Here is a 14,528-nt window from a genome sequence, read left to right as displayed (position 1 = left end):
TTTTTTTGCTTTTGGTCACTCAACAATAATACCCCTTTCAAATTAGGTCTTGGCTACCAAGATTTTCAATTTTAATACAGAGTACATGAATATTTAATTTCTTCCACATTTGTTCCCTTGTTCAATTTGTTGGTCAACATAAGTTGGTCAACATAGACTAAAAAGTAGGTGTCGAAAGATTTTGGTTCAGGTGCGGCCGTGCTCTCCCGTGCCGCCGTGCGGTCACACACCACTCAATGTTACGAAATACACCACTCAATGTTAAGAAACACACCACAATGAAACACACCACAATGTTAAGAAACACACCACAGTGCATATTTGTGTGGTGTGTTTCTTAACATTGAGTGGTGTATTTCGTAACATTGAGTGGTGTGAACCACACGGTCGCACGGGAGAGCACGACCGCACGGGAGAGCACGGCCGCACCTGAACCTGACCCGGTGTCGAAATGTAAAAAAGAATGTACCGAAAAGTGAATATTTGTATTTTGCTCTTTCTTTTCCTAGGTTAGGTTGGACGGCAAATTAAACATGCAAGAGACTAAATATGGAAAAAATTGAATACTCAAACATCAAAATTGAAAATATTGATAGTCATGACTCATGAACCTAATTTGGGAGGTTGTATCATAGTCAAAGCATTAAAAGTGAAAAAAAAAAAAACTATTTTTAAAAATGTTGAAGAAAATGAACAAATAAATAAAATTGATTCAATCAATAAATAATAAATAAGACAAATAAAATAAAATATGCCAATTACTCTATTACAATTCTAAATAGGTAGTTATAAGATTAAATCTCGATTGTGTTGAAGAATCATAAGAAAATGGAACAAAATAGAAAATTCATAAGTAAATGTTAGTTTATCCCTCCTACCTCAACGAGCATCTACGTACGGCCATGATGACTTACAAATTTAAAAACTAAAAAAAACATATAAATAAAAAAGTAATGGGATTGGATATATATATATATATAAAAGAATACAAGTCAGAATTAGTGTTCATACAATTGCTCTTATTCCTCTTAATTGTATTAGTAAAATCAAGACCTGTTAAGGTCATCCGAAGTCGATATGTCCGAGTGGTTAAGGAGACAGACTTGAAATCTGTTGGGCTACGCCCGCGCAGGTTCGAACCCTGCTGTCGACGATCGATTTAAACAATATATGAACTAATATTTTATTGATATATGTATTATGTATACGGAACTTTTTCCTTTAGTTGGATTGATTTCAATTTTCAAATTCCATTAATTTTTTAAAACTATTTTTCATAATTAAGCCAAAAAATATACTACCTCCGTCCCATTTTGTTTGTTTGATTGGGTTAACGAGGTTTGACTGAAATTATTTTTAATTCAAATTTTCATAATATTAAGTTTAGTATTAGTATATAAAATTTATATATTTAGAAACTACATTAAAAGTACTATTAAACACAAAAAATAAAATTTAAAAATAATTAAAGGGTTAACGAGGTTTGACTGAAGTTATTTTTAATTCAAATTTTCATAATATTAAGTTTAGTATTAGTATATAAAATTTATATATTTAGAAACTACATTAAAAGTACTATTAAACACAAAAAATAAAATTTAAAAATAATTAAAGGGTTAACGAGGTTTGACTGAAGTTATTTTTAATTCAAATTTTCATAATATTAAGTTTAGTATTAGTATATAAAATTTATATATTTAGAAACTACATTAAAAGTACTATTAAACACAAAAACTCAAATTTAAAAATAATTAAAAATTATTAAAGAAAATAAGCAATGAAGAAAGAGTTGGTTTGACCAATGAATAATAAACAGGACAAGTAAAGTGCGACAGAGGGAGTACTTCATATCAATTAGTCAATTTGAATACTTATTTTGTTAGTCTGTAAATCTATGCATCTATACCCCTAAAGGACTCTGGATAGCCAAGAATGACACACAGAGACGACCTCTATGACATTTTATGACTATTGTAGGGAAACAAGTGAGCCTAACAAATACAGCCAAACACACGTAGGAAGGAATAGGATGGAGGAGACTTATGCAACACAAGATGAGGACTAGAACTCTATAAGACACTGGACGACATTTTATTAATCAAATAGACAGCGGTTTCAAAAGCATAATCCCAAAAACGAGAGAGAACAAACGCACTAGCCTAAGTGTAAGACATGTCTCAACAACATGTTGGTGCTTTCATTCAACAAGACCATTTTGCTCATGTGTATAAGCACATGACTGTCTATGATTAGTTCCTAACTGAACAAACAAGGAATGCAACTTCCCTTATACTCAGCTCCTAGATGCTAGATCAGACTATATAGCTTTAATTTTACGATTGAATGAGCGTTCAACTAAAGCACGAAATTGATCAAATATTTTATTTTTCTCTCATTTCTCTGCAAGTTAGTTTTCAAATTATTATTACCACTATGACCACACCGCACCACTACCACCACCACCAACACTATCACCACTAAACCACCACCACCACCATCACGACCATAAACATCACCACTGCACCACCACCACCATCACCACGACACAACCACCACCACACTACCACCATCTCACCACCACCATTACCACCGCCACTTATTATTATTATTATTATTATTATTATATAACAAATAATATATTCATTTTCAAAAATTGAACCAAACAAAAAAAATACAATTTCTTAACTTTTAGTCAAACAGAAAAAAATAATTTTCTAACCTTTAGCCAATTCAAACACTAGAAAATTATAATATTTTACAGAAAATAAGTAATTTTTTAGAAATTATTTTTCGAAAAATATTTTCCAAATTTCCAAAGAAACCCTAACAGAAATTTTATTATAATAGACAGATCAAACACATGGCAACAACCTAATACACACACAAGAAAATGACAATCAACCTGACCCCATTTCTATAATATTACCATGATGTTCTTCTGAGTGCCATTGTTTTTAGCAGCCAATTGGGATTCGATCTTCATTACAAAAGGAATATAAAATACATGTCAAAGGAATGATCATAACATTTTCTGTTGAGTTGCTACATCTTGCAACATCGTCCTACTAAAGTTGATCAATAACCTTTTATGGCGGGCACAAACTGGGTACTCTATCGCAGATGATGCCTGTATGAATTTGAAGATGTTTACGTGGCCAGAATGTCAAAAACAGAAACATGAATTGAATGGGAGAAGTAGAGTGAGAGAGAGAGAGAAACCTCAAGGTCTCTTGTGTTCCACGGCGTACTTTGCAACGGATAGTTGGAAGCCCCAAACGCTGGTGAGCCTCATAGCGGTGACAACCAGAAAAGCCTGAGAGGGAGGAAAATTAATGGCATGTAGTTGAAGCTAACTTTTTTTTTTTTAATACAACTCTATTACAATGTAGTATCTGTTCAAACATACTTTCTCAACCTATTGGAGCACAAAGAGTCAGTATCGCCTCCACTGAGGCTCGTACTCATGACCTCCCATAAGGGAGAGCCACTACTCTACCATTTGAGCACAAGGTGCTTGGCTAACTATTCATATTTTGTCTGGAAGTTTTCTCCACCTGCCTTTAAATCTTAAAATATTCATAAGTCATCATAAAACATAGGCATGGCGATGTGTATACATACCATAGTAAACCCCATCAACCTCCAGCACATCAATCTGCATTATATTGGATGAATTCTTAGCTTGATCAGATATCAGTTGAAAAAGATGAAAATACCTTTAAAATTTTTAGATTTCGGCACGTTTTAAACGAATGAGTGATCGGCGCGATGAATTTTGACACTAAAACAATTGTAATGGGACCAAAATCGGTACTAAAACAACAGTCGTGGACCAAAATTGGTAAAAATTAAAACATGTGAATCAAAGTTGTCATTTTGCTAATAGTTGTGAGACCAAAATTGGTATTTGCTCTTATGCGTAATTATGTACAAATGGTTGCAAAGAGATGTTCAAATGTTTCATGGTCCAAAGCAAGCTAGCATTAATGTTTGTTGGTATCATGAACATTAGCATTGTGTGAATTGATCAACTTCTATATATGATCTCATCTAAACAATCAAGTTAATTGAAATCCCAAGCTCACAATGCATGGTTAAAGAAAAATCATGTCACACTTGTGTTAGATCCGTGAAACGGATTGGGTCGGGTATATTGAAAAATGTAATACTAATTAAAAATAAAGTATTTGTTACTCATAAAGAAAAGTATAATATTTTTTAGGGAAAATTTAATACTTGATGTAAAAGTATTACATTTTTCATCAAAAGTAATAAACAAGTAAGGTTTACAAGTGTTTGTTACTTAATGCAATACTTTTTGAAAAAAAAAATGTAATACTTTAATCAAAATATAAAAACATTACATTTTTCTTCAAAAATATTACATTTTTTCATATAAATAATGAACATTTTATTCACCTTAAAAATATAAACATTTATTTTTGATTAGTATTACATTTTTATCTTGAACTCACCCAGAAGTTTTTGCCTAATAATATATAATATATATAAAATTAGAAAAAATAGAGTTGCTTACAGGTACTTGCAAGCCAATCTGGCGGATGCTATCCATCAATTCATGGACCTTGTGTGGATCATTAGCTCTGGTACGCATGAGGGGCCTTCGGATTTTATCAATGGGAAGTTCAAGAATCACCGGTCCCCCTGGTTGAGATTGAGGCACGCCAGGACTAGGCCCTGTTGAATCAATCCACTACTCTTAATATACAGATGAATCTGATAATCTAATGTGCACAACATAAATCCCTAGGTACTAGAAACACCAAATTCTGCTTTTTCAACAAAATCTTCTTCAGAACCCAATATGAATGGATTTATATGATTTCCACCGCATAACATAAGCGCACAATTTAGTGGATCAAAGTATGGAGAGCGAGAGAGAAAGATAGAGATTGAGAGGAATACCATTGCAGGACGCAGCAGAAACAGAGAAGGTGCGAAGGTTACTTGGGACTTTGAGTAGAAAATTTGTCATTTTCCCTTTTCTTCTCCACAACCACCAGATACATAATAAGTATCTCCATATATTTATATTTGGAGTTGCCATTTACCCCTCAAAAATGGTACTCCTATTTAGCCCTTGATTTAAAATCTGCTGGTTGAAAATTTTTGTCTAATTTTTGCTTTATTTTTTATTTTTAAGTTGCCCTCAATTATCATACAAATAACAAATTTGCCATTACATGTTCAGAAATCAAACCATTGGGAATAGAATATCGAGACCAAGTGGTTCCATCAGAAATTGCCTACCTTGTGTTCGACAAAATTCCAGATGCTGAATTGGGGTTGAAGTTCTTTGATTGACCCTATGGTTGTCCCCTTGATGGGTTTGCATACTCTTCTCTGATCTATTGAAGCGTTGAAAGCTTTCCCGGAAATTGAAGATACTCAATCCTATAATATTGGTGGATAGATACTCTTATACCTCATCCTAACAGCCAGTGACCCCCTTAAGAACAACCCAAATTCTTATCTACTAAAATCAATTCAACTCAACTAAGCTTACTCCAAATCTGCTTGTGCTCATGCTTCTATTTTTCTATAAATTATTATCTTTGTGCACAATTTCAATTGCAGCATATTCTGTGTAGGCTGGAAACATATATAGGTGGAAGAGAGTTTGCTGAGTTTCTGGCACCTGATGTCCAAAGGCTGCTGGTAAGAGGATACATGTTTTAGCATTTTCTTAGAATTAGAGTATCACAAAGGATGTGCTTCACTATTCAATTTCTGCTCAGATTTCAAGTAGTTGCCGGCCACTTATAAGCAATAATCTATAAAATCCTGTAGTTGCCGGCCCTCGCTAAATACTGTCTTGACTGATGAGGAATTTGAGAAGATTCAAGATACACCGAATTGTAAATTTAATATGTTAGTTTATTACAGATTTTGATGCGCTTGTTCTTGAAAATATTTTATCGTCTAGACGTCGTAGAGAATTGAGAATTCTAATTTGTTTCAATTCAAACAATTGGAATGATATGGATACCAATTCCGTATTTTTCAACGAAAACGGGGTAAAAAACTGTAGTCACTTTTGGGAAGAAAGGAACCTTCGTGATAAGGAGAAAAATGAATTAATTCAATTCAAGTTTTTTCTTTGGCCCAATTATCGATTGGAAGATTTAGCTTGTATGAATCGTTAGTACAATTTTGAGTTCATACCTTAATGGGTAATACATCTATACATGCAATTTAACCGAATTGGGTACAATTTTGAGTTCATACCTTAATGGGTAACAGAGTACAATTTTGAGATTTAATATGTTAGTTTATTACAGAGTACAATTTTGAGTTCATACCTTAATGGGTAATAAAATTTAGTGATTTGATATGCTGAGTCAACAGTTGCCTCCACTGAGGCTTGAACCCACTCCCATCATCCATGTGGGAGTGTTAACCGGGACACCGAGTGCCACTAGACCACAAGATCTTTGGCAAAAGTTTGTAAAAGTTTGTACAAAAGTTGAATGCAGTGAATTCCTATTTTTATCTAAACAGTAATTGTGAGTATTTTTGTATTTCATTTGAAATGCAATCCTTATTTCACCATATCATGTTGATGATTTTAAATGTAGTAGAAGTTGGGTGGATGAAATAATTATCTTTAATAGTCTTTAGGTGGAGCAAATAATGGAAAAAAAAAATACAAAGTATAATTATCTAGCCTGAAACATTGGGATTAGCATATAGGGAGAAATAACTGAAGCATAACTTTTCAAAAAAAAAAAACTGAAGCATAAAATTGAAACTAGGCGCTATTATGGAATGTGCTAAAATATGTGAGAACAAATTGTGCAAATGAAAAATGAATTTCTAGTAGTTTAATTTTTTGATATGAAGGGGATATGGTGGTTTATATATGAAGATTTCATGAAGGGAATTTAAGAAAATTTTACGAATAACTAATATATATTTTAATAATTTGGAAATTTCAAAATAAATTATTAGCAATAACAAAATCTACAAGTAATGAACTAAAAGTGTCACTTTCAACATAATTAAACGAAAAAAATTATATAGCATAATAAGTCATGGACCGAATCTACAATTTAAGTATAATTAAGTGACTAAACTTGTCATTTTCCCTAAAGTTTTTGATATTTTATTCTCATAGCCGCTTTTCGTTAATGGAAGGTTGTTATAATGTTTTAAATAATTTTTGCGACAATGTTAGGCTATTTTTATTTTTTTTTGAATTGAAAATTATAATTGTTACAAAATACTACTATTTGATAAAAGGAATGTTACCATTTGCATTAAACGTAAGAGTGTGAAGATCTCTCAAATGAGCAAATGTATGACTCTATAACGAAAATAAATATTTCAAAAATACAAAACAAAAAATCAAAGCAATTTTATTTTGAGTGGGAGGAGGCTTGAATCCACTCCTATCCATGTCACTCCATGTGGAAGTGCAAACCGAGTGTCACTAGACCACAAAGTCTTTGACAAATTAAAGCAATTAATCCTAATATATTGACATCCAAAGTACCAATATGAACAAAAAATTAAAACAAAAATCGGAGGGATGTAATGAGTATGCAACAGATCGGGATGTGAGATATAAGAAAGGGGGAATGATACCCGTTTTTAATTTGAGAATGTGATTTTAAATTGAAAGGGTAATCAAATCCCATAATTGTATTTTAAAAAGTTGTCAACCAAACAAAAATTTTGATTTTGATTCTCATTTTTAATGTGTAAATCCATGAACTAAACATACCCTGAATATTTACAATGCCATTATTTCATAAATCACTGTTATGTTAGTTCATTCCTCCTACCTCAATATGCACCTACGTGGCTACGTCCAGCCAAGATGCCTTTTACATATTTGAAAATAAAAATAATTAATGGCGTTAGATAGGCAATATACAAGTCAACATTATGAAATACATTTCTACTTGCTAGAGCCAACGGATGTCGATATGTCCGAGTGGTTAAGGAGACAGACTTGAAATCTGTTGGGCTTCGCCCGCGCAGGTTCGAACCCTGCTGTCGACGTTTTAGAGGTATGAGAGGTTTACACCCGGTTATCTTCAATAATAGCATGAAACATTACTTTATTTTTCCTTTTTTTTTTCCGAGGTATAAGAGGTTTTTCTTTAGGCGAAGCCAGCCATCATTACTTAAAAGTGTAAAATTTATTATTAATCTTTTGATTTATGCAAGAGTCTGCAATCATTATCTAAAAGTGCACTCTAAATGAAGCACCATGAAAGTCTGAATTCATAATCAATTACATATAAAAATATTCTTGATAAAATTGTGTAAGTGTTTCGATAAGTCTTGAATAGTACTACAAACACCAAACATAGAGACAACACTAGAATGCATGAAAATGGAAATTTCATCAGCCTCTTCATGCATAGCTCATACCTCTTTAGGTAGGAATAAAAAATAAGTTAATTTAAGTTGTAACTTGCTAACTACAATTTCATGGATATAATCCATGCATTTTAGATTCAAAATACGCATGGATTAAAACATTTAAGAAGAATCCAAAAGTTGATTTGCTATTATATTTTCCATGCCAGGACATTCTCGGGTAAATTGGGAGGCCTTCGTTGTCGTCTCTCTAGTCGGAGAATTCATGTGTACATTTTTCCATCATCGTCGGTTCTTATTCTGTCGCCGTGGAATCTCGCACCCCAGCATGGGGCGCCGCTCCCCCAAAATTCCAATCACAAAAGTAGGTTCGTTGCGAACCCGTAGATTATTGGCTAAATTTTTTATTTTTAGCTCATTTTGATCTAAAAGAAAAATTCATGTATAAATAAATTAAAAACAATTAAACTCGAATTCATATATAAATAAATAAATTGATTATATCTTACTTTTTTAAAAAATTAGATATTGCATTGTAACAGAGTTAATAGTACTAAAAAAATGCTTAATACATGAATATTAGACCACGTTAAATTTCATCTCAACATTAAATTGCATTTTTTTTTGTTAATTTCCATATAATCTCTAAAAATTAGATGGCGTGTGCAATAAATCCATACCGTATTTGGTTAAGATTAGTCATGGAATTCGTGTATAAAAATCACCTCGCAATCACGTATACAGATTCCTTAACGATTGACAGAATAACAACACGAATACGATAAGGTTAAATACGGACACAATACATTAAGGTTAACAGGTTGAAATTCTTAGGACGAACACAAACACTATTTGTAAATAGGTTAAACAAGGTTGACACGATAGACACATTTTGTTAACAGGTTTCAAGTCATATCGACACGATAGGATAGAAATCGTGTTTAAACCCGCTAAACTTATTAATAAATTTTTATTAAAAAAAAACTAAAATTTGAAGTAAAATTATATTTTTTAAACACTCATGATTATTTACAAGATAGTATATATTCTATACTAAAATAAAGTTACATTAAAAAAAAAAAAAAAAAAAACTTACAATTCAATCCATCAAACAAACTAAAAAAAATATTCAATTCATAACTGACGGTAAATATGTTACCAGAGTATTCAATTCATAACTGACGGTAAATATGTTACCGGAGTATATTAGGAAAGTGAATCAATAGTATTATATTGCTTATAGTTTAGTACAAAATGTTCAATGTCTCCTCTTCTTCTACAGATCTATTATTTATAAAATGGGTACAACGGCTCCTTTGATGAGTGTAAACTGACTCCTCATAATGGGCAAATTATACCGTGTACCACGGTTCACATAGCAATGTGCACCACGTACGTAAACGACGTCGTTTTGAGCATTATAAACTGACCGTCCGTTTTTTTGGAAATCACGTTTCCTGTTTCGCCCTATCTTTGTATTTATGTTAATATTCTGTGTATTCCAGGCAATCATTCTATGTATTCTAGGCAACCGTTCTGTGTGTTCATGTTAGTAACACATGTTGTGATGTGTTTGTGCATTCGAATGTTTAGGAGGATGAGTTCTGTGTATTTTGTGTCAATATTCTGTGTATTCATATTATTAACACAGGTTGTGATGTGTTTGTGCATTCGAATGTTAGGAGAATGAGTTCTATGTATTTTGTGTCAATATTCTGTGTATTCTCGGCAAACATTCTGTGTATTCTAGGCAAACGTTCTGTGTATTCTAGATAATGATGATTATGTGTATTATAGATAATGAATTCACTGGAGTCATTCGCGTCCGCGTCCACTAACATCTGTGTATTTTGTGTCAATATTCTGTGTATTTTGGACAAACATTTTGTGTATTATAGGCAAACGTTCTGTGTATTCTAGATAATGATTATGTGTATTATAGATAATGACTTCCCTAGAGTCATTCGCGTCCGCGTCCACAAACATCGAAACGACGTCGTTTACGTACGTGATGCACATTGCTATGTGCACCGTGGTGCAGGGTATAATGATTACTCATAAGGGCCCCCCTACATTGAGTACTGGGTAGTAATAATGGCCGGAGAGCTGTTGGAGTAATTATTCTATCTCTTTAATATGTCGGAGTAAATGCATTGCTATGTGACCATTGACTTCCCCGTGCCCGCTTGCTTTTCTCTGGTGGTTCCGAATCAGATATTTACCCAATTACCATGTCAATAACATTCATAAAATGATAAAAATAACATCCAAAAATTATAATTAAAGAAGTTGATAATAATTTTTAGAATAAAATTGAACACAATGAATATTCAAATTTTATATTGTTGAACATCAATAATTGGTGTAGGGTCTTGGCCTTCTGTAATCTTATTCAATTCGGTTTGTCCTAAATCCAAGTCTTTAGGGGTTTTAAGTTTTTATCTTTCCTTTTATATTAAATAACAATAATGGGTTTTTACTTTTTAGCATGTTATAAACAAATTTGTGTAAACAGATTAACACGATAATATTAATTGGTTAAACGTGTTCTTAATATGTTTAACGGGTTGACCCGTTAAGACACAAATACAACAGGTCATTAATGGGTCAATCCATTAACAACACATGACACATTAAGGGACTTAAAGCTAAACACTAATTTGTTATTTTTGTGTACAGTTTCATGTCGTGTTAATGCATCATGTTGATAAATGTAAATCTATCTTAAATAGCTTGTCCAGTTTCTTCCCTGCCTTTATGACTATTGTTTAAAAAAAAAAAAAGATATTACCTCTTAGACTCTTCGTCTGTTACTATATATCATGCTAGGTTTTAAGTAATAAGCATTAATATATTTTCGAAGGGTTAGTTTGGCAAGCAAGTATTTCTTTTGATTAGACTACGAAGTGTTCTGAGCAAGTTTTAATTGTAAGAAACATCTTTAAATCTATATTATATTTAAATTAATTTTTTATTTTCGATTCAATTAAAGAATAAAGTACTGATCAAAATTAAATTTTTCATATAAAATGGAGTTCGAATTCTTAACTTTTCTTAAGAGGTAAAGTGTACAATTATTTATGCCAACCAAACTGATTGTAAGTAAATTTTTTTTTTTTTTGGATACGTAAATAAATAAATAAATAAAGCTGAGGAGTAAAATATAAGGAAAGAGTACAGATAAGGAACAATAAAATCAGAGTGATGAAACGAACAGTTTTGATTAGGCAAGTGGCCTTGTACACACCCCAAAGTACAACTAACCCACTTGCCAAAAATAGAATTTTATATCAACAAGATAAGGGATAAGAAAGTAAATACAACATATTCCATTATTCCCTGCCTTTTTTAGTAAAAGGAATCTCTAGATTATTCCTAGTTGAATCTTCATTGGCTATCCATATCGGCGTATCATGCGACTGAGGCGGTTGGATTCAATGTTTATGATCTTCTCGAAAAATGTTTTTGTTCTGCCACCCCACCAATCTCCTACGTTAAGAAAATATTAAATTTCTCACACCAAATATTACTACTCCTTTTGTTTAGTACTACTATCCTTTTGTTTAGTATTACTAACACGGATGTAATATATGTTCATAGCTAATTTCTTAATTTATTGAAGTATAAAAAATTAATAATGTTTTATTAGAACTCAAATACATGACTTCTCATTTAAAATGGTCATTTCGTATTACTAGACTACAAGATTATTAAAACTACTATTTTTCTTATTTTCGTTTGAAATATTACTACCACAACTACTAAAATAATTATATAGACTCTGTTTAGTAGATAGATTTTAGCTGATTGGGTTAGAAGGTATGATTAGTTAATAACTTTAGTTAATTATAGAAAGGTGTTTGGTAATTAGTTGTTAGCTGATAGCTGTTTGGTATAATTTATTTTCTCAAAAAGCTAATTGAAAAATTTATTTTGAGTAGCCTTTTGAATTTTAGTATTTTAGAGTTACATAAAGCTTATTAACCAAACATTTATATTAATTTTTTAACCAAGTCAAACAACTAATAGTAGTCAAATAAGTCAAAATTGGCTAATAGGTTGATTATTTATCAAACATGAATAATATTCCTAGACTACATAATATTAATTAAAAAATCATTTCTTTTATAGATTATTTGTGAAATACCGGACCTACCAAGTTGAATTGTCTAAATTCTTTTTAAATTTATTATTGACATAACACAAGTTGATTAGCAAGAAAAAAAAATTTTACATTTTCTATTTTATTATTTCATAAAATAATCTTTTTTTTTGAATACTATTGACCATGTTACATGTAGTATTTGTCCATATACTCTCTCAACCTACCGAAGCCTAACAAAGTCAACATTGCCCCCACTGAGGCTTGAACCCATGACCTCCCACTTGGGAGAATCACTTCATGCCACTTGACCACAAGGCCTTAACTCATAAAATAATCAAAATTATATAAGTTTTACCCCCTCTAAATACAATATGTATTTTCCTTTGAGTAATACAATTGTCCATAATATATATACGTGTTATACACGTTTTCAAAAAAAATATACGTGTTATACACTTTTTTCTGATTTAATATTTAAGAAATGAAAAAAAAAACTTTCTAACATTTATTTTTAGGTCTACTGACTCGGTTACAATGTAGGATTGCCTCCACTAAGGCTCGAACCCACTCCCTTCCACATGGGAGTGTACATTGGATGCCGCTTGACCACAACGCCTTTGACAAAAACTTTCTAACATTAATCTAACAAAAAATAATGTTTTTTTTAAGATAAAATAATGTTTTTTTTTGTTGCTAAAATCACAACTTACATTCACTATCTAAGATAAAATGTCAAACAGTTTAATTTTTGTTTTAATTTTTTAGTAATTCATGAATTAATTAATTTTACTATCAATTAATAAAAAAAAATTATATAATAATCAAATATAAAAATTTAATGGGAAAAATCATCATCAGAATTGGAACCGAAATGTTAATCAAATACTTGGTAATTAGCAGTGTTGCAAAAATCCCCGCCTAGGCCGCCAAAGCACCGCCTAGGTTGCTTAGGCGCTACCCACCTAGGCGTCGACTAGACCGACTAAGCTTTCTAGTCGGTCAATTAACTATTGTTCATTTTTTTTAATGGGTTATTTCACTTAAAACAATATCGTTTTGAGCGAAATAATCCTAAATTGTACAAACTTTAGATATTTTTTAGGTTAATATTTAATATTTTAGTATTGACTATTAAAGTATTATATAATTTATAATTATTAGTGTTTAAAAAATTAAAAATACTTAAACAAATTTTTTTTAAAAAAAATTAAAAACAAAATACACGGACGCCTAGGCGCCGATTAATCCCCGGCTAGGCGTCCTAAGCGCTAGGCGCTCCCCGAGCGCCTAGCGATTTTTTCAACCATGGTAATTAGAATGAATTTTTGTGAAAGTATATTTCATGTTCAACAATATGTTGGAATTATAATGATTATCAATATTGGAATTAGAAGTATGACTTTATAATTGGAATAAATATTTTTAAAATTAAAAAAAAACAAACAAAAAAATCAAGGGATTTGATTTAATATTTTAATATGATAAAATCACAAGAACTAATATGAACAAAAAATAAAAATAAAAACTAAAATCTAAAAGTATTAATTCTATGTAGTGAGGAGACAATGAACTGAAGACGAATTAGATTGAATTAATAGAATGATACATGATTTAAGTTAGAGTTTATTCTATTTTTAGTCCTAGATATATAAGTGACAGTCCGCTTTTATTTTTTATTTTTTAGAATATTCACATTTTGTCCTAGTATTATTGTGGCATGACCATTTTTGGTCCTCCATCAACAAAATCGTTTAAATTCAGTAAAATACAAAGACATTTATGTATTTAATTATGAATTTTTTTAAAAAATAAAAATAAAAATATATATAACGGATCAACTCACTTTGTATAAAAAAAGATTGAAATGTCATTCTATTTTGTTGATAGAAGACAAAAAATGGTCATGCCACAATAATACTAGCTAGAACAAAATGAAGATGTTCTGAAAAAGAAGGATCAAAGGTGAGCTGTCACCTATAACTTTATGACAAAAAATAGAATTAATTCTTTAAATTAGGTAATGTAGTTTTTTAATTATAAAGGTAATAAAATCCTATACATATATTTTAAA

General features: G+C 31.1%; 1 protein-coding gene and 2 non-coding genes across 3 annotated transcripts; 2 read left to right on the top strand and 1 right to left on the bottom strand.

Annotated features, from left to right (window-relative positions):
* The first annotated feature begins 1,071 nt into the window (after positions 1-1,071).
* TRNAS-UGA lies at positions 1,072-1,153 on the top strand. Its single transcript has one exon. It is a non-coding gene; the product is annotated as a tRNA-Ser (tRNA).
* A 1,656-nt stretch (positions 1,154-2,809) lies between these two features.
* Positions 2,810-5,075, bottom strand: LOC116026842 (sulfiredoxin, chloroplastic/mitochondrial). The gene is made up of 5 exons (XM_031268256.1): positions 4,927-5,075; positions 4,538-4,698; positions 3,622-3,655; positions 3,220-3,313; positions 2,810-3,127 (listed from the first exon to the last, which is right to left on the bottom strand). Exons 1-5 carry the CDS (start codon positions 5,066-5,068, stop codon positions 3,112-3,114), a joined length of 447 nt encoding a protein of 148 aa, XP_031124116.1. The 5' UTR covers positions 5,069-5,075; the 3' UTR covers positions 2,810-3,111.
* A 2,871-nt stretch (positions 5,076-7,946) lies between these two features.
* TRNAS-UGA lies at positions 7,947-8,028 on the top strand. The gene has a single exon. It is a non-coding gene; the product is annotated as a tRNA-Ser (tRNA).
* Positions 8,029-14,528: the final 6,500 nt, after the last annotated feature.

Source organism: Ipomoea triloba, chromosome 8, assembly GCF_003576645.1.
Source record: "Ipomoea triloba cultivar NCNSP0323 chromosome 8, ASM357664v1".
Taxonomy (NCBI): Eukaryota; Viridiplantae; Streptophyta; class Magnoliopsida; order Solanales; family Convolvulaceae; genus Ipomoea; species Ipomoea triloba.
This window is presented reverse-complemented; position numbering and strand designations above follow the sequence as displayed.

Bases quoted from the DNA above. Each gene is read 5' to 3' on its own strand.
- LOC116026842 (XM_031268256.1), bottom strand. From the start codon at position 5,068: ATGGCAACTCCAAATATAAATATATGGAGATACTTATTATGTATCTGG. The intron at 4,699-4,926 runs GTATTCCTCTCA...TTGATTCAACAG, and splicing joins TTCTGCTGCGTCCTGCAATG to GGCCTAGTCCTGGCGTGCCT. The intron at 3,656-4,537 runs GTAAGCAACTCT...AATATAATGCAG, and splicing joins AGATTGGCTTGCAAGTACCT to ATTGATGTGCTGGAGGTTGA.